This window comes from Leucopleurus acutus, assembly GCF_964270905.1.
Source record: "Leucopleurus acutus genome assembly, chromosome: 16".
In the NCBI taxonomy this organism is placed as follows: Eukaryota; Metazoa; Chordata; class Mammalia; order Artiodactyla; family Delphinidae; genus Leucopleurus; species Leucopleurus acutus.
This window is the reverse complement of record NC_139158.1, coordinates 86,142,420-86,166,668: the sequence shown is the minus strand read 5'-3', so window position 1 is coordinate 86,166,668 and position 24,249 is coordinate 86,142,420. Positions and strand designations below refer to the sequence as shown.

The 24,249-nt window shown below is 52.3% G+C and overlaps 1 protein-coding gene across 1 annotated transcript in view; it reads left to right on the top strand.

The window, feature by feature from the left end:
• The window catches only part of TAF4 (TATA-box binding protein associated factor 4), a gene marked incomplete at its 5' end in the record, with an annotated part of 71,629 nt that overhangs the window by 22,172 nt on the left and 25,208 nt on the right, over positions 1–24,249 (top strand). Inside the window, 4 exons of the mRNA XM_082858106.1 lie at positions 18,828–18,994; positions 20,321–20,440; positions 22,510–22,629; positions 23,792–23,914. Coding sequence (XP_082714232.1) covers positions 18,828–18,994; positions 20,321–20,440; positions 22,510–22,629; positions 23,792–23,914 — 530 coding nt within the window. The remainder of the gene's footprint in view (positions 1–18,827; positions 18,995–20,320; positions 20,441–22,509; positions 22,630–23,791; positions 23,915–24,249) is intronic.

Below are 24,249 nucleotides of genomic sequence, written 5' to 3'. Positions count from 1 at the left end.
TCACCAAGAGGTCATAATTATCTCTGACACGTTTCCTGATTTCCAGAATTTCCCAGGTCCTTAACTGTTCTCTGGTAAACATGATTTTAGTGGCTGTGCACCTGAGTTAACGTTCGTTCACTCTTCAGTGCTAGCCTAGTGCCAGCTGTGTGCTACGCCTGTCGTGTGTGACGGGGACCCTGCGGAAAGGGGAAGCTGTGCTGGGGTGGGCGTGAGCACGAGTGGTGTGAGCAGCGGAGGGTGGCCTGGTGGGCTCCTCACCTGCCTGTCTGGGGGGCTCTCGGCCCCTGACACACCAGGTGTGTCTTCACGTGTGTGTCTCCTCGCAGCCTTGGCTGCATCTGGGATCGTCTCCGTGTGTCGTAAGGCGAGTGAACCTCGCAGCGTTTCTGGAGGTGCCTCTTTTTTCGCTGCCTCCCGTCTCTGCACGGGGGACCGTGGGCCAGGTGGGGCGTCTGGCCTCCGCTCCGTGCTCGCTGTGTCCTGTGCTCTGGGTCCCAGGCCTGGAGGCGGACTTTTCCCAAGGAGCCTGGGAACGGTCTTTAAAGGAAAATGGCTCTGCAAACACCAAGGGCTGGGGCCAGGTCGTGTGTCCTGTCACTGTTGTGCGCTCTGTGAGGGAAGGGAGCTCCTGTCGGTGTTTCCAACATAGCAGGTTCCCCCCCATAAATTCTTTGAAATTATATTTGTATCTCTTCTCTTGCACGGAGCATCTTGAATCCTGATCATATACACATATTTATCACTTGGCTTATTCTACCATATACTTAGAGATAGTTTCAAGATTGTAAGAGTAAGACTGGAGTAAAGTTTAAGGCTTCTTTGCGGTGGTTTGTGTGCTCAAGACTCCATTGAAATTCTTTTTTGTGTGTGTTATGCTACCAATTTGATACATGGTTTAGATTTTTAAAAATTTAATTAATTCATTTTTATGTATTTATTTTTGGCTGCACTGGGTCTTTGTTGCTGCGTGCAGGCTTTCTCTAGTTGCGACGAGCGGAGGCTACTCTTCGTTGCAGTGCGCGGGCTTCTCATTGCGGTGGCTTCCCTTGTTGCGGAGCACGGCCTCTAGGCACGAGGGCTCAGTAGTTGTGGCTCGAGGGCTCTAGAGCACAGGCTCAGTAGTTGTGGCGCATGAGCTTAGTTGCTCCACGGCATGTAAGATCTTCCCGGACCAGGGCTCGAACCTGTGTGCCCTGCATTGGCAGGTGGATTCTTAACCACTGAGCCACCAGGGAGGTCCCCATGGTTTAGTTTTTGTTTGTTTGTTTGTTTTGTTTGACTTTGTTTTCAACTTTACCTCCTATTTTTTTGTTTGTTGTAATTTTGTATCTTGAATGTGTGAAACATTTTCATGGTAGGAAGGCTGAACTCTGTAGAAGCACTTTCATCTCTAGTTCTGCCTCTCTTCTTCCCCTAGAGGGATAATTTAAAAAAATTTAATTTTCATTAGTTTGTGGGCCATCTTTTCAAGTATGTCTTTTTGTAAAAATAAGTGTGTGCACACAGATGTATTCTTTTTCCCCCTTTTTCTTACACCAAAGGTGGCGTATACGTTGACTTGAACCTTGATTTTTTTCTGACGGTATAACCTGGAGATCATTTTCTGGTGGCATTTTATTTTAAGTGAAAAACTAAGTTTTATATCTAGTACACTCTGAGAAGAAATTACTTTTAGTAGTGACACCTTCCTGCATAGTTCAGGCACTAAAACTTTTGTAAACGTAGTTTTGGAAGGGAATGGGTTCGGAAAGGACATTAGACCTTTCCCTGCACGGTCAAAAGCAGCCATAGGCATAAGACGCCTGTGCCGGGGAGGGTCGGGCTGCCGGCGGAGGCTGGTCCTGCTCGCGGGGGTGAAGCTGTGTGGTTCCCGGCCAGTCTGCTGTGTGCTTGGAACGGGGCCTCAGCTTCCCGGGGTGATGCAGAAGCCAGGTCCATGGTGTCTGAGGGCCGAGGGGCTCATCTTTAAATACTCGTCAGCACACATAAAGTCTTTTGAGGGAGGGTGTGCTTTCCATACAACAAAATGGACCCATTTTGAGCGCAACAGGTTGAGTTTTGAGAAGTGGGTGCCCTGTCTGTCCACTGTCATGACCGAGATGCAGGTCGCTCGTTCATCCCTAGCACACCCTGGGCCCAAGCAAATGTTCTTTTTGCTTTTCTGTCACTGCCGTTTGGTTTTTGCCTTTCTAAAATTCCATTTGTACGGGATCGTACGTCACGTGCTTTCTGGCGTCCGGCGCTCTTCCCTCTGTGCATGCTTTGAGTTCATCCCCGTGGCTGTGTGTGTCCGTGACGCTTTGTTCGTGCCAAGCAGCGTTGCACGTTTGGACACACTGTACGTTAATTCATTCACCAGTGGGTGGGCAGTGGGTCGCTTCCTGTTTTTGGCTGTGGTGACTGATGCTTCTTTGAACGTTACTGCCCGGGCTTCGTGTGGACGTATGTGTGGACATCCTTTCCTCTTGGGTGAATATCAGGGGTGGAATTGCTGCCTGTGTGGAAAGTGTATGTTCATTCTCATCAGAAGCCACCCCCCACTGCTTTCCTGAGGGGTTGGCCTGCAGTGCACGAGAGTCCCTGTGGCTGCACGTCGAGCCAGCACTGGGCGTGGGAAGGCTGTTTCATGTTAACCGTTCTTGTGGGTGTGCAGTGGTATTTCATTGTGTTTATTTTTTAAAGTCTGTTTTATTGAGGCACAGTTTTCATACAGTAAAATTTACCCTTTTCAGGGTATAGTTTTGTGAGGTTTAGCAAGCCTAAATTATGTAGCCATCACCGCAGTCAAGAGACAGAACCGTTCCAGAGCCTGGAAAAAATTTGCCGCTTGCCTTGGTAGTGAGCCCCTCCCCCACCCCCCTCCCCTGGCAACCAGCGATCCGCCGTGTCTCTGTGATTGTGCCTCTTCTAGAATTTTATGCAACTGAAATTATACAAGAGTAGTCTTTTCTGTCTGGCTTCTTTCACTTAGCAGAGCGCTTCTGAAATTCTCCAAGTTGTTGCCTGCATCGGCACATGCCTTTTTGTTGTACGGTAGTATTCCACGCTGTGGATACACACTGCACTTTATTCATCTGGTTACCAGTTGGTGGGTATTTGGGTTGTTTCCAGCTTTTGACTATTAAGAATAGTGCTTCTAGGAAGCTGTATAACTGAAACTAACACAATGTTGTAAATCAACTATAGTTAAATTAAAAAAAAAAAAGAATATTGCTTCTGTAAGCTTTGCCTGTAAGTCTTTGTATGGACATAAGTTTTAATTCCTCCTGGGCAGCTACACAGGAGTGGGATTGTTGGGTGTGGTAGGTGAGTATTTAACTTTTTAATCTGCCAAGATGTTTTCCAGAGTGGCTGTACTATTTTACATTCCCACCAGCAGTGTGTGATGGTTGTTTCAAATCCCTGCCGTTAATATGGTCAGTATTTTAAATCTTCGCCGATTTCGTGGGTGTGTAATGCTGTCTCGTGATGGCTTTAATTTGCGTTTCCCTAATGACTAATGTTGTTGAGCATCTTTGCACGTGCTTATTTTTCATTTGCGGATCTTTCCTGAAGTGTCTACTCAGATTGTTCGCCTGTGTTATTTTGGTGGTGTTCGTTTTGTTATTATTGGTTTGGTAAGAGTTTTAAAAACATAGATACAAGCCCTTTATCAGATAGAATTGTTTTACAGATGCTTTTGCTTCGTCTGTGTTTGCCTTTTCGTTTATCTAACAATATATTGCAAAGAGCAAGTGTTCAATTTTAATGAAGTCCAGCTTATCGGTTTCTTTCAGGGTTCACATTGTGTCTTATCAAAGAAATTTTTGCCTGACCCAGAGCACGAGGCTTTTCTCCCGTGTATTCTTATAGGGTTTTTATGGTTTTAGCTTTTACTCAATCCAAGTCAAGTTCATTTTGGGATAGTTGTAAGGTAGGGGGTTGAGATTAATTTTTTTCCGCATAGAATATCTAGTTGTACCAGCCCTATTTGGTGAAAAGATCTTCCTCTCTCTGTTGAATTATCCTGCCACTTTTACTGAAAATCAGTTGACCATGTGTGTGTGGTCTTTATTTATGGACTGTATTCTGTCGCATTTATTTAGCTATGCAGTACAGCAGTGCATGACTGTTGTAGCTCAGTCACAGTAAGTCAGTCTTGGACTCGGGTGGCATGAGTCCTCTGACTGCTCTTCTTTTTCAGAAATGTTTGGGGGTACTTGGGTCTTTTGCGTTTCCATGTAAGTTTTAGAATCAGCTTGTCAGTTTCCACAAAAAAGTCTTCTGATATCTTGCCTGGGATTGTGTCGAATCTGTAAACCAGATTTATGATAATTGACATCTTAACAACATTGGTGGGACTTCCCTGGCGGTCCAGTGGTTAAGGCTTCACCTTCCAATGCAGGGGGTGTGGGTTCAATCCCTGGTTGGGGAGCTAAGGTCCCACATGCCTCATGTCCAAAAAAACCAGAAAAACGTAAAACAGAAGCAATGTTGTCGCAAATTAAATAAAGACTTTAAAAAATGGTGCACATCAAAAAAAAATCTTAAAAACAAAAACAAAACCAAAAACATTGGCTTCTGATCTATGAACATGGTATACCTCGCTGTTTATTTAGGTCTTTCAGTATTTCTCTCAGAATTATTTTATAGTTTTCAGTGTTTATGTCTTTAACATGTTTTGTTAAACAAACATATCTTTAAGTATTCATATTTTTATGCTATATAAATGGTACTTTAAAAAATTGCAACTTGGGCTTCCCTGGTGGCGCAGTGGTTGAGAGTCCGCCTGCGATGCAGGGGACATGGGTTCGTGCCCCAGTCCGGTAAGATCCCACATGCCACGGAGTGGCTGGGCCCGTGAGCCATGGCCGCTGAGCCTGCGCGTCCAGAGCCTGTGCTCCGCAACGGGAGAGCCACAACAGTGAGAGGCCCGCGTACTGCCAAAATAAAATTGCAATTTCCCATTATTTGTTGCTAGTATTTAGAAATACAGTCACTTTTTAAGTATTGACCTTACATCCTGTGACTGTGTCTAACTCATATATTAGTTCTTGTAGCAGTTTTGTGGATTCCTTAAGATTTTCTACAAAGGCAACCAACCGTATTGTCTGCAGCAAAGAGAGGCTTCCTTCTTCCTTTCTGTTCTGCATACCTTTATTTTTCTTCTCACTATATTGCACCAGCTGAGACCTCTAGTATAATGTTGAATAGAAGCAATGGGAAGGGACATTTTTGCCTTGTTTCTGATTTGGGGTGAATTGTACTCAGACTTTTTTTCCATTAAATGTATGATACTAGCTGTAGGATTTTCATAGGTGTCCTTTACTGGGTTGAGGAATTCCCTGCTATTCCTAGTTTGGTGAGAATTTTTGAATGGATGTTTAATTTGTCCAATGCCTTTCTTCATGTATTGAGATGCTCTTGTGGATTTTCTTTTTTAGTCTGTTAATAAGGTGTTAACGTGGATTTGATTTTGAGTGTTAAAATCATGGCGCATTCCTAGGATAAACCCCACTTGGCTGTGAAGTAGTACCATTTCATGTACTGTTATAGTTGATTTGCTGAAATTTTTCTGTGAGTTTGTGAGGGCTCTTGGCGTTGTCTTCTTGCAGTTATCGCTGTCTGGCTTTGGTTCATGAGTGATGCTGGTCACAGCAGTTTACCTGCCTACACGCAGAGCTCCTGTCTGTTTACGTCCCTGACAGCACTTGGTGTTGTCAGCGTTTTCAATTCTTCAGACCTCGTGTGTGTGGGATGCTGTCGCACTGTTGTTTCAGTTTTCATCTCCTTCTCCTTCATGTCGAGGAAGTTGGCAGCATTGCGTGCTTACTGCTGTTGGTGGGTATCCTTCTGTGAAGTGTCTGTTTATGTCCTTTTGCCCAGTTTTCTTTTGAATTTTCTTGTGAATTTGTAGGAATTCTGTTTATATTCTGCTTACAATTCCTTTATAGGTCATGTGTGTGGTCGGTGTGTTCTTTCAGTTTGTGGCTGGTCTTTTCACTTTCTTTATGGTATCTTCTGATGAATGGGAGTTCTTGATTTTAATGGAGTGGACTCTGTCTTTTTCTTTATGGTAAATACCTTTTTCAGTCATGTTTAAGAAACACTTTCTAAACCCAAGGTCATATGAATGGTCTCCTGTATTTTCTTCTAAAATTTTAGTGTTTGCTTCCACTTTTATGTCTTTAATCCTCCTGGAATCAGACTTGCATATGGTGTGTTAGAGTTCCGTTTTCACTTTTCTTCCATTTGGATAAACAGTCGTCCTGGCACTATTTACTTGAATGACCTTCCTTGTCTCACTAATCTGCATGTCCCTTCTGTAATATTTCAAGTCTTATGTTATGTAGGGGTCTGTTTCTGGGCTGTCGGTAGTTTTCTCTTGGTTTATTTGTCTTTTCATCAGTACCATCATGTCCATAAATAGTGTAGCTTCATGCTGACTCTTGGTGTCTACTGGGGCTGGTATCCCACTAGGTTCTTCCTGAGAATTGTCTATGCTAGTCTTGGTTTGTTTTTTTTTTCTTTTTTTTGTAGTTTCGGTATTTTGATCTTGCTTATAAATTTTTGCATCAACTCTTTGAGGCCCAGGTTATTTTGATCAGAATTTTATCGATCTGTGGGTCAATTTGGGAAGGATTGCCATCCACAATATAGTGCTTAGTGTATTCATGAATGTGGCATATCACTCTGCTTAGATCTTCTATAACATCTTTCAGTCAAGTCTTATATATTTTTTCCCGTATAGGTCTTACACATATTTTGTTAGATTCATTCCAGGACACTCTTAAGTTTATTCCTGTTATTGTAAATAGTAGTTTTTTAAAGTTGCATTTTCTGATTCTTTGTTGATGAAATGTTGAATTGTAGTTGAATTTTGGACATGGATTTTAAATCTAGCGATGTTATCAAGCACTTTCATTTAAAAATGTATGTGCAGGGGCTTCCCTGGTGGTGCAGTGGTTGAGAGTCCGCCTGCCGATGCAGGGGACACGGGTTCGTGCCCCGGTCCGGGAGGATCCCACATGCCACGGAGCGGCTGGGCCCGTGAGCCATGGCCGCTGAGCCTGCGCGTCCGGAGCCTGTGCTCCGCAACGGGAGAGGCCACAACAGTGAGAGGCCCGCGTACCGCCAAAAAAAAAAAAAAAAAGTATGTGCAGATTTTTTGGGGGGTGTTATATGTAGAGAATCCTATTGTATGCAGTTAGTGACAGTTTTGTGTCATTCCAGTCCTCATGTTCCCACCTCTCGACCTGTCTGTCCTCTGGTTTGCGGGGCCTGCTGGGACCTCTGGTATGGTGTTGGGTGGAAGCGGTGCTGACTGGCACCCTTGAGTTGTTCCTGGTATCCGAGGAAACGCTTCTAATGATTCACCGTTGGGGACGGGCGTCTGTAGATTTATTTCGTCCAGTTGAGGAGGTTCCTTGCTGTTGCTCATTTTCTAAAGTTGTTTGCTTTTCTTGGCGGAGGATGTTAATTTTTTAGTCCAGTGGACTTTGAGTTTGTCAAATGCCTGTTGTGCTACTGTGGGATTCCTTCAGTTACTTAAAACCCAGCAGTGTTGCTGGTCAGCTCCTGCCCATCCTGGTCCTCTGGCTTCTCCTGCCACCCCGTGCTCCCTGGAGAGCACTGAAGCCAGCAGCTGGGGGCCATGACCCGCTGCCTGGGCCTGCGTCCCTCCTGTCTGGTGGCCGAGGGGTCTTGCATCTCAGCCCTCGGGTCCCCTTGGCTCTCTCCTCAGCGTGTCCCTCAGGTGGTCTTTGCCTGCCTTGCTGGGACGTGGGGGGCTCTCCCCTGCCCCTCCTCACAGCCAGCCCCCACTCTTCCTTCCCGGGTCGTTTTGGTGTTGCTTCCTTCGGGAAACCAGGCCCCTCAAATGAGAGCACCTCCTGGTTGCACAGAGTGCCGGGCACCTCCCCTTTGTGGCATTGGCCGTGGCACTGATTGATCTCATTGATTGGTTGTAGGGCTGATGGGAGGCGGTGGGCCGCTGGCTGGTGCCTGCCTTCTCCGCTGTGTAGGAAGCCCCAGCCCGGTGTGTGTTTCCGGTTCTTGTCGGGCTCCGCACAGCCCAGCACGTAGGAGGTCCTCAGTGAGCGCTGGCGGGCTGGCCGGCTGGCTTAGGGGATGAATGAATGTAGTTCAGAGTCCCTTGTTTTGCTCCTTCTTCTCCTCCGGTGTCCTCAACGAGGGAGGTGGCCAGGTAGCTGAAGTTGGCCGTAAGTGCTGTGGCGTGCGTCCTGTCTGCCGCCTGACCGTAGTTCCCTGGAAACTGTGCACGGGGTTCGCACACTGTTCAAAGTGTGTTGACAACAAGTAGACCCACACTTGGAGTTTAGTTAGCTGCCGCAAACCACGTCTCGCGCGGGCCTCGGCCTGGACACCGGAGCCCGGCCCTGCAGCGGGCAGGCTCTGTCTGGGGCAGTGGGCCATGCTTCCCACCTTCGGCTCTCAGGTCAGCCCTGCTCTGGCCTCTGGCTAAAGGCCGATTTACTAAACAGTTGAACCCCTGAAAGGGTAGGGGTGTTGTATCAATCTGGACAGACCTGTGGAGTTTGGGTAAGAGAAGCTGGTACTCACCTGTCTGTGGAATCAGAGCTCGCTGAGTCACATGCCATGGCGGGTAACTCCGATAGGGAGGGTTCTTCTCTCTTTGCTTACTGATCCTGAGAAAGGCCCGGGACGTTCCTCCAGAGCGTCCTGTGTGCTCTCAACCTGTCCCGTTTCCGGAGCTGCTCTTGACACGTGCACAGCTTTGCGGGGGAGGTGGGTGCTTCAGGCCCTGCCTGCTGGCTGCATCCCTGAGGTCGGGAGGAGCATCTGCTCGTCCTTCTTTTGTTTACACGCGTTCTTACTCTAGAAAGAACTTCAGATGAAGAATAATAGAAGATAAAGTTAAGAGAAGGTCAGGGGAAAGGGAAGGTTAAGGAAAGATAGGATGGCACGGGTTGAGGGAGGAGGGCTCACCTGGGGCTCTGTCAGCTGCCGTGCGGGGTGGTGGTGGAGGGCACCGATTGGCTTCTGCCAGTCAAAGCAAAGGGAGCAAAGTAGTGTTTGAATGGAGGTCAGAATCCGCCGATGAGAGAACACCATAAAATGTTGCCTGGGTACAAGTTCTCCGTTAGCGTGGAATGTTTAGAACTTCGGACGTAGGCACACGGTGAAATACGCTCAGGCTTCTGCCAGGAGTGCAGGGATGCTCGAGGCAGGTCACCCAGGCCCGCGGGACGCTGGCTGTCCTCACGGGGGCGCCGTCCTGGCAGCTGGTGCGCAGGCTCTGGGCCACCGGCTCTGGTGCTGGGAGGGTGGGGTTTGGATGCCCCAAGACCTCATCCTTGGCCACTTTGGCTGTGGGTCCAGGGCCCCCAGAGGAGGAACTCGGGGAAGCCTCTGAAGCCCGTGGATTTCAGGGATTTTGAAAATGTGAGGAACTGGGAACCCACTATTGGCTGCTTAAAGTGAGGACGTAAGAGACAGCAGAGGTGGGGTCCGGGCGGGAGGCGTCCTCCACAGAGGCGTTCCACCGAAAGGCGCCCAGAGAGACCTGCAGGTCACACAGCCATTCCCTGTTTGCCGCACGTGTACAAGCAGGGGTGAGGGCATTCGGCCAGGTGCGCTAAGTTAGGCAGATGCACGGACACCGGAAAGTAAAGGGCCGCGGACACCACGGCAGGGGTGAGGCCCGTGTCCGTGGTGAGGTTGGAGGAGAGCTTCCCTCGGTCGCGCTGTGCTGTCACGGGCGCCAGACGCGTCCTTTTGGGGGCACATTGTTTTCCCTCTACCACCCAGAAGAGGCGTGGGATGACAAGGCGCTTGGAGCCCCGGAGCCCTGCACTCGTGAGGCCCTGCCAGCCCCAGACACACAAGGCAGCATGGAGTGTCCGAGACGGGTGGGGCGGCATGTGGGCCATGGAGCAGCGCTGGCAGCTGAGCCATGCAGGGGGCACCCTTGGTGGTGGGCCTTGGGGAAGAGGGAGGTGGAGGTGGCCCCAAGGGCCCCAAGGGTTGAGGGGACCTCGGGGCCTGTGGCGCCCCGAAAGCCCGTCACCCCAGCGCTTCCTGGTGCTCTTTTTCTTCTTGTGGTTTCATTTAAGTGACAAAGTGACCCTAGAGCTAATTTAAAGAACTGTGGACACGTGTCTTCTCCTGAGAGGTCAGTGCCCTTAGGTCTATCTTCTTTTTTGTTTTTTTTTGGCCGCACTGCGTGGCATGCGGGGTCTTAGTTCCCCAACCAGGGATCAGCTCTGTGCCCCCTGCAGTGGAAGCGTGGAGTCTTAACCACTGGACCGCCAGGGAAGTTCCCCCTTAGGTGTATCTTGACCGTCGTTTTTCATTTCTCAAGTGCATAACTGAGCACGCACATGTGACTTTTACACGAGCCAGTCACGTGTTGTTCTGCCGTTGTCTTACGTCACGTCGCACGTCAAGGGCACGTGTCCCCGCCAGTGCATGGGTGGACTGCCTGTGGACACCATATGGGTACAGCAGAGTCGCGGCCACTTGGCCCCTGAAGGCGGGTGTCCCCAAACAGCAAGCCTGGGTCAGGGGACACGCGTCACGATGTTGACGCTGCCAGAAAGATCCTCGCAGGGGCGTGTGTGCCCTGTGCCCACCCCGTGCCGGGGCGGGGGGCAGAGATGACCCTGAGCCGCGTCTGCGGCGGGGTGAAGGTCGTCACCTGAAACCTGCCCCTCCTCGCTCATTAGTGAGGTTGAGCGTCTGCTGTTTGGCCCTTTGTGTTGCTTTTGGGAATTGCGAGATAGGCGTTTTCATGGTCAATTTCTAAAGTAGATAAGACAGTTGTGGTTATTGGCAGCTTAGTCAAGTTTTAGGGCAAAATTTTGTGTTCAGAAATTATGCTCTAAGCCAGGTCCCTTAGAGAACCCCAGCCTGTACGGACATGCTTGACATGGGAAGGACCCCCTCCGTCCCCGACCCCCCACCTGCCGCCCTGCCTTCGTTCTCATTCTCCAGCCTGCCCCGTGGGACAGTTCTGCGGGTGCCCGTGCGCACAGTCGCGAGGTTCTTAAACGCAGCGCCCGAGGAGCGCCAGAGGACGCCTTGCCCCACTGCAGACCGCTGCTCAGTTTCATCAAGACCGCGAGAGTCACCGTGTGAAGTGAAGAGAAGTTAAAAGTAGCGTGCGGGGGCCTGAGCCTCCGGAGCGCGACCCCTGCACACTCCACAGGTGTTTGTGTGGGGGACGCTTTGTGTCCCCCCTCCCCTGGGGCCCCAGCCTGCGGCCCGCTCACTGGCCCTCCTGGCGCCGCTGCGTGCGCCATCCCTGACGGTCTGGCCGGCTCCACACGCAGTTCACCTTGACGTGGCCGTGCCCCACAGAGCGCTGTTCTCCCCCCTGTCCAGCTCCCAGGTCAGTCCCTGGCCGCTGTAGGTCATCTGGTTTCTGCCCCTGGTCTTACTGGGCCATCCGTGCCTGGAGGCCGGGGCGTGTGCAGGGGGGCTGTGTTTGCCGGGTGCCCCAGGCAGATAGCAGGGTTCCTGCTACCGCGGGCTGGGACCTGAGCTCCTGTGGAAGTAGGGTTATAGGGATGCCCCTGTTTGCCTTGCCCTCCCCCTCCCCCTCCCCCCTTCCCTCCCTCAACCAAGCTCACGTCACCTCTGGTTGCATCTCTACATAGCGAAGCATTTCCCGCCTCCAGTTTTCATTTTGAGAAATTTAAAACTTACAGAAAAGACTAATACAGTGAATACCTGCGTACTCTCCCTCTAGAGTCACCTGTTCCTGACGGTTTTATCAAAGCGATTTAAGCTGTCGCTGACACGGGGGTGAGCGGCTGTGCCTCTGGTGTGTATTGTTGGAGCCATTAGGTAAAGCATGTGACACGCAGCCACCGTGGGGAAGGATGTCTGCGGGTGGCTGTCGGCAGCTTCAGGTTATGGTCTGTAAGAGGGGTCCACTTCCAGCCGGCGCTGCCTTAACAAACAAAACCCACACACAAGTTGTGTGTTACATGTAAACACACACATCAGTCATTTCTTAATCTTATCAAAGTATGTTAGTCATTTAAAGTTAACGTGTACTTAAAGAGAATTTAAGGAAGTAACATTTGAGGGGTGTATGGCGGCCTGGAGCAGCCCTGGTGGGACAAGGGCCGGAACACCCCGTGGGGCTGGCATTGTGAACCCCTGTGGTTCTGTGCCCTGTCAGTCGCACTGAGCTTCCACTTAGCAGGTGCGGGAGGCCAGGGTGCTGGGTCCAGCCCTTCAGGGAGACCCAGCTGCAGGAGCAGGGTGCACGGAACCCTAGACCGTGGGGGGAAGGGGTCTGTGATGAGTGGGGGTTAGGAGGCAGCTGGGAGAGCGGAAGGTGCCAGGCAGAGGCCCTGTGCGAGCACGTGTGTGTGGGGTCTGTGGCTGAATCTGGGCCAGTTCTGTGCCGTCTGGGTTCCTGTGGCCTTCTGGCCCGTCTCTGAGACAGGAGCTGTTAGGCCTCCGGCCGCATGCGTTCTCATCGAGTTTTGGCTGCTCCAGGACCTTTGTGTTTCTACGTGAATTTAGACTCGGCTTGTCTGTTTCCACGCGCGAGGCTGCTGGGCTTCCGATGGCTTGCGCTGCGTCTGCAGGTTAGTTTGGGGAGCGCTGACGTCTTGATGATTCTGAGTTTCCCGACCCATGAACAAGGTATGGTAAGTCTCTTCACCTGTTTAGGTCTTCCTCAGTTTCCTTTGGCAGTGTCTTGTAGTCTTCAATGTACGAATTAAAAGTGCGCGATTTTACGACACGTGAGGTGTGCAGGGAACTGCAGACGCTGGACCTTGAATTGGGTCAGAAGCTTGTCTTCAGCTGAATATTCAGGAATGTAGGAATGCCAGTGCTCTTAGCATTTTGGGCTGCTCCGGCGGCTTTGGCTTGCAGCCTTCAGTTGCCCCCTGCAATGATGACAAAGAACACATCTGGCTTAGTGGGAAACCGGTTTTAGAAGCAATACGCCCTTGTGCGCCTACTGTTACAGCACAGATGCCCCTTGAAGAAGTAAGACCAGCCTTCGAGGGGGACAGAGCGCCAGGGTTGGGTCGACTTCTTCACACACCCGAGCTCATGTCATACTTGCAGGTGGGTCCTGCACCACTTCAGGGCCGAGAGTGAGAATTCTCGGGAATGATGGTGAGAATCCTGTGGCGTCCTGGGTGAGGCAGGTGGAGTGTCCCCGAAGTGTGGTGAGGTCGAGGCACTGCCCAGCTGCTCTTGAAGGACCGAAACCCTGGGGCTGGGGGGCTGGGGCCGGGTCCCACTCGTGAGCTGGCCACGGACCGGGCTCCCTCGTGGGCGGCACCAGGGCAGCACACAGGTTGGTGCGGTTGCCGTGCTCTGCCCTCCATGCCTAAGGCTTGTGAAGTTGAGGCCAGGATGTGGGAGCCCCGTGGGCACTCGTCTTAACCCCTCCCGCCCCCTCCCCCCCACGCTGGCCTTCCTGGAGTCACAGCTCTGCAAGTTTAAGCACTTTCTTTTAGGTGGTGTAAAAGGCAAACAGCCACAGGAGCAAAAGGAACAGTTAGGCCGTAAGTTAAGTCAGCTTCCCCAGCGTCCGTGTTGGCGTCTTGCTGACTCTGCTTCCATTGGAGTAGTTGGGGGACCCCGTCCCATGGGGACCTGCTGGAGGGGCAGGCACCCTGGCTGTTGGGTCTCAGGGATGCTCCATGAGGCCCAGGCTCCTCTCTCCGCTGCTGCGGCCTGGGGTCTGGACGGGACGGTCCTGGGAGCCCTCCCCCCAGCTCCCCTGTACGGTTAGGAAACGTGTCACGGCTCTCAGGAGTGAGCTCTCCAGCTGTGGGACACCACGCCACGCGCGGGTTCCTGCGCTCCCATCCGATTCTGGCTTCTTCAGGGTTCACGTCGGGGGTTGGGGGCAGTTCCGTTTTGCACATCTTGGTCGTGGAGGATCTGCCTTTCGTAGCGCACTCTCTGCGCCGTCCAGCAGGTGACGGTGCTGGGGACCCTTGTCGGGGTGGGAGGGGGGGCAGGGAGGGGTCTAGTCCGTCTGACCCGGCCACTGTTCCCTGCTTGTGCCAGCGCAGCTGGGAGCCCCCCCCTCGCCCCCCTGAGCCCAGGTTGAAGGACGAGCGTGTGTGACGGGGGTGAGGTCGAGGCCGGAGCCCCCAAAGGTCGTGCTGAAGAACGTTTCCCCAGAAGCGATGTCTTGCAGGTGGACGTTCCCATGCGGGGCAGAAAATGCCTGTTTAATTTGTAGTGTAGCTCTGGCTGACCTACATCTTGGTTAAAAATGCAGTGAAAAATGTTGGCATGAAAGGGGTCAGAAAAACCGTAACATTGGGTAAGAACACTCGAGTTGATGTTGAACTCTGGTGACTGAGGGAGGCTGGGATTCATTCAGTCCTTAAGGGTTGCTGGTTGTGCTTGGGCTGCGGTGGGGAACGCGGCCCCACCCCTGCGGAGCTCACTCTGCTCTGTGGCCGTGTCGGCGCCCGGCCTCCCAAACAGGCGGTGTCGTGCCTGTCTTACGTATGAGCACGCGGAGGCTCGGTCACAGCCGAGCAGCGTGGCCTTAACACGGCTGATGTGGGTTTGTGCTGCGCGTTGTAATTGAAGAACCTGAGCTCCCACAGTAACAAAAAATAGAAAATGCCTGTCTTCATCAATAAAGAAATCATAAATACATTCTGGATGAAATACCACGTAACCACTGAAAATTACGGTTCTGAAAAGAAATTACCAAGCCAGATATCAACAAAATTACCCCAATTTTCTTTACGGTTATCAAAACACATATGTTGTACATGTGCACGTAGGACAGAGAGTGGAAGGAAATACACAGTCTAGTAGCCAAAGGAGATGGGGTTTCTGGAGATTTCTGTCTTCCTTGTACATCTCCATGTTTCTCAGGTTTTCTCTCATGAACACTTACCTCTATACTAAGAAAGACGTTAAAATTATTTAAAAACGAAACCCTGGATGGCTTTCTGGCTGCTTGAACTCGTCGTGTCGTTCTTGTTGCTCGTGCACGTTGGCCTGTTTTGGTTCCAGAGCGTCCTGAGTGGAGGGGTGAGGGGTGCAGGGAGGGGGACCTGGGCAGGGTCTGTGGCCCCTGGCCTCCCCTGAGGGCCTTCTGAAATGGAAGCTGTGTTCAGTGTGACAAGTTTGACCTCCTCCCTGACGTAAGGCTGGGATGAACATGGCCCATGCATACAGCCCTCCTCTGGGTCGCTGTTCAAGCCAGACTGCCTGGGTGTGTGTGCTGGGGCCTCGGGGGCTCCTGGGGGCAGCGCCGTGCTGTGCGGGCCCGCGTCGGGGCTCCTGGGAAGTCACTTCCCTGCCGGCCTCGGTGGCCCGGTCCGTAAGGCCATTCCCTGAGTCGCTCCCAGAGCTGGCCTTGTGCCCGCGGAGGGGTGACGACAGGTGGCCTCCCGGCGTGGGTTGGGGCAGGGTGGGGCCCCGGGTGGTGTGCATCCCAGGCCACCCGTGCTGCCTGCTGCGAATGTGGGGGATTGCTCTTCCATGACCTTTTATCCAAGTCATTTAAGTTACATTTTGAGACAGAGTTGTGTTTCTTTGCCTCTGAATGGATACTGCATAGTTATCTGTTTGAGTTTACGAGATCCAGAGCGGTGATAGTGCCGCGTGTTTGAGGCCAGCGCTGCTGTTTGGATTCCCCCCGGCGTCGCGTGCATGTCTGACTCCGCTTTTGTCAGAACCAGTGACTGTGCACGCGGTACCCAGGGAAGCTGACAGGTGTCCTGGGCGCAGTGCCTGCCACGCCTGCCCGCGGAGCCGCTGGCCAGACCAGCCCCGTGGCCCTCATGCCCAGAGGCTGTTGCTTTCCCGTGTCTGTAACCACTGGAGACTTTTCAGTGCTGCAGAGAGGTGTCGTCACTTCCAGGGTCCCACGGTCACTTCTTGGGGGACTTCTGCTTCCATCCCCAGCTTGCTCTCTCAGAGGCTCATCACACATCCCTAGTGTCCATTTTCCTAGACTTTGGTGTCCAAAAGACCACCATCACTTCATAGCCATATTAATCCCGTTGCTTTTCATGAGTATTATTTAAACATTCCTTTATATTTCTGCAGACATCATTTTTCAAGCAAACGAGCATTCGATAATCAAAGTGTAGGCGTCAGCTGCCCCATTAGCGAGTTTGAAATTGGGGTGTCCAGCCGTGGGAGCTGCAGGGGCCTGCTCGGCTGCCCTGCCCCCTAGGATCCCTGCGAGGGAGGAGCAGGGGTCTCTGGACGGGCGTCTGAGTGGGCCGGTGAGTGAATGGCTGGGTGTTCACCGAGAGCCCTCTTTTGGGGGCCCCAGCACGGGCATGGGCCAGGGTGGGCAGCTGTGCAACACCCGCCACAGTGGCCCAGCCCTGACTCCTTTGGCCCCTTGAGCCTCGCCCTGGCCCACCACACCTGTCCCGAGTGTGGTGCACACTTCTTAGGGCGTGGACGTAGTCAGTTCTGGCTGTCGGCCTGCCAGGCCTTTCTCTCTCTCCTCAGTGCTTTAACGAGTTTCCAGGTTTCAGAAGAGTGAGTTATTTGCAGCAGCTGTTGTTTTTTTTTTAGCATGGCTTATTTTATATTTTTAGTTTTTTAATTTTTATTTTATATTGGAGTATAGTTGATTTACAATGTTGTGTTAGTTTCAGGTGTACAGCAGGGTGATTCAGTTATACATAGACATATATTCATTCTTTTTCAGATTGTTTTCCCATATAGGTTACCATAGAACATGGAGTAGAGTTCCCTGTGCTATACAGTAGTCCTTATTGATTATCTATTTTATATATAGAAGCGTGTATATGTTAATCCTAACCTCCTAAATTATCCCCCCCAACCTTTCCCTTTTGGTAAAAATAAGTTTGTTTTGTAAGTCTGTGAGTCTGTTTCTGTTTTGTAAATAAGTTCATTTGTATCATTTTTTTAGATTCCACATATAAGCGATATCATATGATATTTGTTTTTCTCTGACTGACTTCACTTAGTATGATTATCTCCAGGTCCATCCATGTGGCTGCAAATGGCATTATTTCATTCTTTTTTATGGCTGAGTAATATTCCGTTGTATATATGTACCACATCTTATTTATCCATTCATCTGTCCATGGACACTTAGGTGGTTTCCATGTCCTGGATATTGTGAATAGTGCTGCTGTGAATGTAGGGATGTGTGTATCTTTTCGAAGTATGGTTTTCTCAGGGTACACACCCAGTAGTGGGGTTGCTGGATCGTATGGTAGCTCTATTTTTAGTTTTTTAAGGAACCTCCATACTGTTCTCCATAGTGGCTGCATCAGTTTACATTCCCACCAGCAGTGCAGGAGGGTTCGCTTTTCTCCACACCCTCTCCAGAGTTCATTGTTTGTCGACTTTCTGATGATGGCCATTCTAACCGGTGTGAGGAGACACCTCATTGTAGTTTTGATTTGCATTTCTTTAATAATTAGTGATGTTGAGCATCTTTTCATGTACCTCTTGGCCATCTGTGTATGTCTTCTTTGGAGAAATGTCTGTTTAGGTCTTCTGCCCATTTTTTGACTGGGTTGTTCGTTTTTTTGATATTGAGCGGCATGAGCTGTTTGTATATTTCGGAGATTAATCCCGTGTCGGTCGCATTGCTTGCAAATATTTTCTCCCGTACTGTGGGCTGCCTTTTTGTTTTGTTTATGGTTTCCTTTGCTGCAGCATGGCGTATTTTAAAAGGGATGTTTTGGAGGGAAGGTCTCATGATGGGCATACACGTGGTTCTGTTGGATCAAGAGTAGCAGATGTGACCCGAGGGAGAGGCCTCTTATTTCCTGATATCACGATGGGTGTCGAAGGAGCCGGGACCCAGCAGCTTCAGAGACTTCTCAGACTTGTGAGTTGGATCGAACTCCTGTTTGGTTCAGCAGGGGAAAGCCTGATGTCACTTGTGAAGCTGGCAGGAGGTTCTCGGACCTGATTTTCAGCTGCCTCATGGGAGGACGCAGGGGTGCCCAGGCAGCAGGCTCCTTGGTCGACACCCCCTTGCCCGGCTGTGTCACTCTTCAGTAGGGTGCCTCGTGCAGGGCCCTGTGCTGAGGCCTTGCTTTGGGAAGAGTACGGTGTTTATGGCGTTTTTAGGTCTCCCCTTGCAGCTCCATCACTAATCCGTCATGGGAAATCAAGTGTGAAAGTTGTGTTGCTGTTTCTAGTGGAATCTAGGATATAATTGGTTGCCGGTTTTTGAAGCTGGAATTAACGCCAAACCTGCCCGCTAGGGTTGGGCTTCCAGTGACGTAGCTGAAGCACCGTGATGTGCGAGCGGTCCTCGTGTCTTTGTGTCTCTGTGGTGGGCGCCTCAGGTCGTCGTGGGCACAGAACTGCCCCCCCCCCCCACCAAGAGTGGTCCTGTTCTGGAAGGAGTGTCGGGGCCTCACAGGACTGCAGGCAGGGAGCCCTGGGCATGTGGGCTGTGGGGCGCAGTCTCCCAGGGCCCAGCCCAGCCCACGGGGACGGGGGTGGGGGTGTGGACAGCTGCTCCAGGGCAGGGCTCGGGTCTGAGGCTCCAGCCACGACCTCCCGCCAGACACCTGCTGCCTTGTGAACTTGGGCACGCCGGGCAGCCCGTGTTGGGAGCACACGAGGCCCTCGGCTTCCGGGCCTCCTGACCTGCAGGCCAGCGCAGGGGCAGACGGCGGCGTGAGCAGCTCGGCTGCCTGGCCCACTGTTGCTGTTTGAATCCAGGAAAAAACTCCTTTTGCGTTTTCGTCGTGCTGCGGACCCTCTTTCTCGCAGGTGTGTATAGAGCTCTGCGACTGTGTTTCACAGCTTCTCCTTTTGCCTCCTCTGAGCTGCCGGGCTCCCCCATGGAGTCCGGCCCTGGGGCGTGTTTCCCGATGCCAGCTCTCCTCCCCCAGGTATGGTCCTCGTGCGGAGCGAGAACGGGCAGCTGTTAATGATTCCTCAGCAGGCCCTGGCCCAGATGCAGGCCCAGGCCCACGCCCAGGCTCAGCCTCAGACCGCCATGGCGCCCCGCCCGGCCACGCCCACAAGTGCCCCTCCCGTGCAGATCTCCACCGTGCAGGTGAGTGCAAGCCAGCGCTGGGCCTGGCGGGGTGAGGGGGGTGGGGGGGTGGGGGGTGGGGCGGGTGGGGGTGGGGCGGGTGGGGGTGGGGGTGGGGTGGGGGGGTGGGGTGGGGGGGTGGGGGGTGGGGCGGGTGGGGGTGGGGGCGGGGCGGGTGGGGGTGGGGGTGGGGTGGGGGGGCGGGGCAGGGGGCGGGAGGAGCTTGGGGTCTGCCGCCTGGACCCCGCCTGGGCCCTCCCCTTCTCTCCTGTGACGCCACCTTCCCGGGCCTCAGTTTCCTCCTGTGCAACGTGGAGGTCCCGCCGGTGCTGCTCTTGTAGGGCTGTCTCGGGGACCAGTTAGGACAGTGGAACAGAGGGAACGCTGAGCAAGTGTCAGCCGTCACCACCAGGGAGGCGTGGAAGAACTTTACAGGATTATGTTGAACAGTACTCCCCTCTCCCCCGCAGACATTGAAGCCTTTAGGGGTTACTGCCTGCCCTGACCCCTGAGGCTGTGGCCCCCTGGGGTTGTGGAGGGAGGATGGGCTGGATGCTTGAAGCCCAGTGCCTGGGACTCGCCCCCCCCAGGGTTCTGCCTCTCAGTCTCCATTTGGGTCCATGCCCGCACATCACCTCCCTACTCCCTACTCTGTCTCTGATGCCGTTCTGCTGTTCTGAGCCAGTTGGCTGGTTAGAGACTAACATGGAGACGAAGAAGATCTGGAAAACTCTATTCTCCTTTGATTTCAGCCGTGTTCCTCTGGAGTTGAGACCCCTGTGCTGTAGACAGGGTGTGTGCGTGCGTGGGGACTCACAAAGGGCCCTCCCCTGACTGAAAATCCAGAGCAGCCCAGAGCAGTGTTCAGGGTCTGTCGAGGTCTGTCCAGTAAGACGCAGATGTGAGATATTTCACTTCATGTACCCTAACTATGTAGGACAGTTCACTGTAAGTGTCTCGTTTACTTCCAGCACAGTGACCAGTCTTTAGGCCCAGGGAACACATGCCTCTTACTGTAGTGCCTTTGTTACTTTTTTGGCGCTTGTGGCCAAGAATACAAGAAATCCACACAAGTATTGATTTCCCAGGTTATATGCGTTCCTTAAAGACCAGGTTGGAGACTTTATTGAGGAGCGTATTACAGTTTAGACGATGGAGGTTCCGATCATACACTTTTACTTGTTAAGGAAAGTTTAGACTTGGGGTGGCTTCCCTGAGGCTGGTGATCGACCTGGGGGCCCTTGAGCGCGCTGGCTCTGCACTAAAGGATGGAGTGTTGGGCGCGCCAGGTGCTGGGAACTACTTTCACTTGTCTCTCCTTCTAGGCGACTCCTCCTTGTTTTTCAGGCACCTGGGACCCCCATTATTGCACGGCAGGTGACCCCAACGACCATAATCAAGCAAGTGTCTCAGGCCCAGACGACGGTACAGCCCAGCACCGCGCTGCAGCGCTCTCCCGGGGTTCAGGTGAGGCTGGGGCTCCGTGGTGCCCAGGACGCAGGGGTCAGGCCTCGCGAGTTTGGGTGCTGGATGCTAAGTTTTGGAGTTTGGGGAACACAGCGTAGATCAGTTGCTTTTCTTTAAAGTCGCATAGAGTTTAACACCAGCAACATTCTTGAAAGCTTCCCACTGTGCCGGAAGTACAATTGAAAACGTTGCCTTAGTAACTGCATCTGTGAAGCAGAGAAGATCTACAGCGCGAGGGGTGGGGGGGGGGAGAGAGAGAGAGAGAGAGAGAGAGAGAGACAGAGCGTGTGTGTGTGTGTGTGTGTGTGTGTGTGTGTGTGTGCGCGCGCGTGCGTGCGTGCGCGTGTGTTGCTAGCGAACTGTTCCTGCACTGAGGAGGACGTGTCCTCACTGTGTATGTGCGTTCATGCGTGCGATTCTCACAACACCCCTCCCTGATGGGCGCGGACACGTGTGGTGTGAGAGGCTCCGGACCCCTGTCCCGGTGTGGCCTCGGCCGGCCTCCCTGCAGCCGCACCTCGTCCAGTGCTCTCTCCACTCACCCTGGTCTTGTCCTCCTTTGCCTTTTGGCGTCTGCAGCCCTGACATTGCTTTTCAGAACAGCTGAAGGAGCAGTTGGGTCCCAAGTAACTGAACTCAGTGGTCTCCCGCAACAGGAGCTGCCCAGGCAACGGCGCTTCCTGAGACGGGGTCTTCTGGCCCGAGTTCAGTCTGGTTGGCGCATCTGAACTTCAGTTATAGTGAAAGGAACCTTTTCTGAGAAGGTAGTGAAGCTCATGGTCAGCTTTTGCATGAGATTTAGTAGAAAATAAGTTTATCAACATAGGTTCCCACAATCTCAGAATCATCCAGGTGAAACGTGTATTCATCTGACCAGTAGAAGCAAGTGTGAGGAATAAAGTTTGATGTAAAGGAAAACTCCCAAGAATGGAAGTGCCCTGGCTGCTTCTGGGTGTCCCGAAGCAGCTCTGCTCTTCCCCTTTTGCTGCCCAAAGGTGGCTGTTGGTCAGTTCTTTTACGTTTCTCCTCTGAAGTTTTTTATTTGCCATTTTGTAGTTACAAAAGTAATACATGCTTAACGTTACAAGTAAAATACCCAGATGATAAAGGAAGAGCCCATCATCTCTTTCAACTCCTCCCGTGAAACCAGTGTCCACAGCCTGGGGGTGCAGACAGCTGCCCGCCCACCCCCTGCCGCAGCGGCCGTGCTGTCCGAGTCCCTTGCCCGGCCTGGGGCCTGGTTGCTTAGAAGAGCCGCAGGCGAGTCATGCTTGGGGTTACACTGCCCCCTATCTTCCGAAGTCGTAAGAGAGTAACGTTTAAAAAGTTGGAGAAGGCTCCATTTTTAAATTGGAAAAGTGCTAATTAAAAAAAAACAGTAAATATTTGCATCCTGATTGGTCACGCAGACTAGAAGTCTCGGGAATTTGACCGAGCACAGTTGTTTGATGTCTAGCTGTTTGTTGGCTTAAATATATTCGTTTAGCAAAGCAGTCCCTCCCTCCCAACACCAACTACATCGAGTCCCCGCCTGCTCTGAAAACCCCCTTTCCAGGATGTTTCTGGATGTGACTCGCTTTGGGGGAGCAAAGAAAGGTTGGTCCGGCAGCGGTGGGGGAGCCCGGGACCCCGACGAGTCCTGGTGCCGCCCCCCGCATGGGGGGCGGCCTGCCCGTGTGCATGTGACGTCCTGGCTTCCTTGTCACCAGCCTGCCTGCACAAGCCAGGTGACGGGCTTTTCAGTTGGTTTCTCTGTTTGTTCTTTTCAGTTCTGAGACGGGATCTGGTTTGGTTATTAAAAGATCATTTGTTTTGGTCACCATGTGACTTCTAGGATCGACTTCTGACAACCAGGTTCTTCCCGGCCATTGGCTTCGTTTCTGTCAGTTTTTGCTGCAAAATACTGCTTCCTCGGTGCTCAGGAAGGTGGCCCTCGGGGACACGGTCTGCCGCGGGGCTGGTGCGGTCCCTTGAGGCCGCATGTCCCGTGGGGCCCGCCTGCTACAGGGAGTCTCACGAAGACCGCCTCCCCGCAGCCTCTATCTACCTTGTGTTTTGGCTTCTCGTAGCCTCAGCTTGTTCTGGGTGGCGCTGCCCAGACACCCTCACTTGGGACGGCGACAGCTGTTCAGACGGGGACACCTCAGCGAACGGTCCCGGGGGCCACCACCACCTCCACAGCCGCCACGGTGAGTGCCGCCTCTCGGCTGCGATTTGGGGCCGTATGTGTGGTTCGTGCTGCCTCAGAGCGCCAGCCGGCCCAGGGGAGCCACTGCCATGGACGTGGGGATGCGTTGGGGTCTCCACGGCTCCATATGAGTGGGTCTGAGGGCAGTGGTCTCTGCAGGGCCGCAGGAAGGGTCCACCACCCTACACGAGGCTTTTGGGCTGTGGGGGACGTCTGTGGGATGGAGCCGGACCAGGTGTGTTCAGAGGGGTGACACGGGGGCCGGGCTGCACGGCGGTTGCGGCCTGTAGAGCGGCAGCGTTGCCCCCTTAACACTTATCCCCAGCAGTTGTCCTGCACACGTGTGAATCTTTAAACCAGTGGGGTCGCTTCCTTTGTGACTTGCGTGGCTCACGTTTCTTTGCTGAGTGTCTCTCGTCACCCTTAGTATCTGTGCCATAGTTCAGTTGCTTCTCCTGTGCACTTAGATAGGGATCGGATTTTCTTTATGGTAAGCAGTGTCAAGGTGAATGTCCTATAGCTCATCTTTCTTACATTTATTGGCTATTAGTTACATTTCTAAAAGTAGAATTGCTGGGCTGAGTGAGCGGTAAACTTGGGTCTGGACCTTCAGAGCACATGTCCTGGTTTATACTCCCATCATCAGGCCGTGAGAGTTATTGCATTTTCCTCAAAGAAGTTTAAGAAAAGAAATACACATTTCTTTTTTTTTTTTTTTAAATAAATTTATTTATTTATTTTTGGTTGCGTTGGGGCTTCGTTGCTGCGCACGGGCTTTCTCTAATTGCGTCGAGCGGGGGCTACTCTTCGTTGCGGTGCGTGGGCTTCTTACTGTGGTGGCTTCTCTTGTCGCGGGCTCCAGGCATGCGGGCTTCAGTAGCTGCAGCACGTGGGCTCGGTAGTTGTGGCTCGCAGACTCTAGAGCACAGGCTCAGTAGTTGTGGCGCACGGGGCTTCGTTGCTCTGTGGCATGTGGGGTCTTCCTGGACCTGGGCTCGGCTTGAACCCGTGTCCCCTGCGTTGGCAGGTGGATTCTTAACCGCGGCGCCACCGGGAAGTCCAGAAATATACATTTCTTATGATACCCATGTCTTAGTTAAAAGCTGTGATGAAAATCTGCCTTTTAAGAGTTTTTTGCTTACATCTTTTTAATTTCTATCCAGGAAACTATGGAGAACGTGAAGAAATGTAAAAATTTTTTATCTACGCTAATAAAACTGGCTTCATCTGGTAAACAGTCTACAGAGACAGCCGCTAACGTGAAAGAACTGGTACAGAATCTGCTGGTAAGAGCTCTGTGCGCCGGCCCCTCTGCCTTAGAGCGCTGTACTTGGCCATGGGGGTGGGGTGCGGCCGGAGTCTGGGCCCCTCTGCCCACCACCCTGCCATCCGCTCGCCAGCCCGGCTTCTCGGAGCCTCGCAGCGTGTTGGCCGCAGGGGAGCGATGTAAATTCACCAGATGGAGGGTGTTTAAAGGCCCTCGCTCGCTCCTCCACCTGCTCTGCCTTTTTCACGGAGGATTTTTTTTTTTTTAAATATTTATCTATTTGGTTGCACGGGGTCTTAGCTGCTCACAGGCTCACAGGCTCCCTAGTTGCCGCAGGTGGGCTCCCCAGTTGTG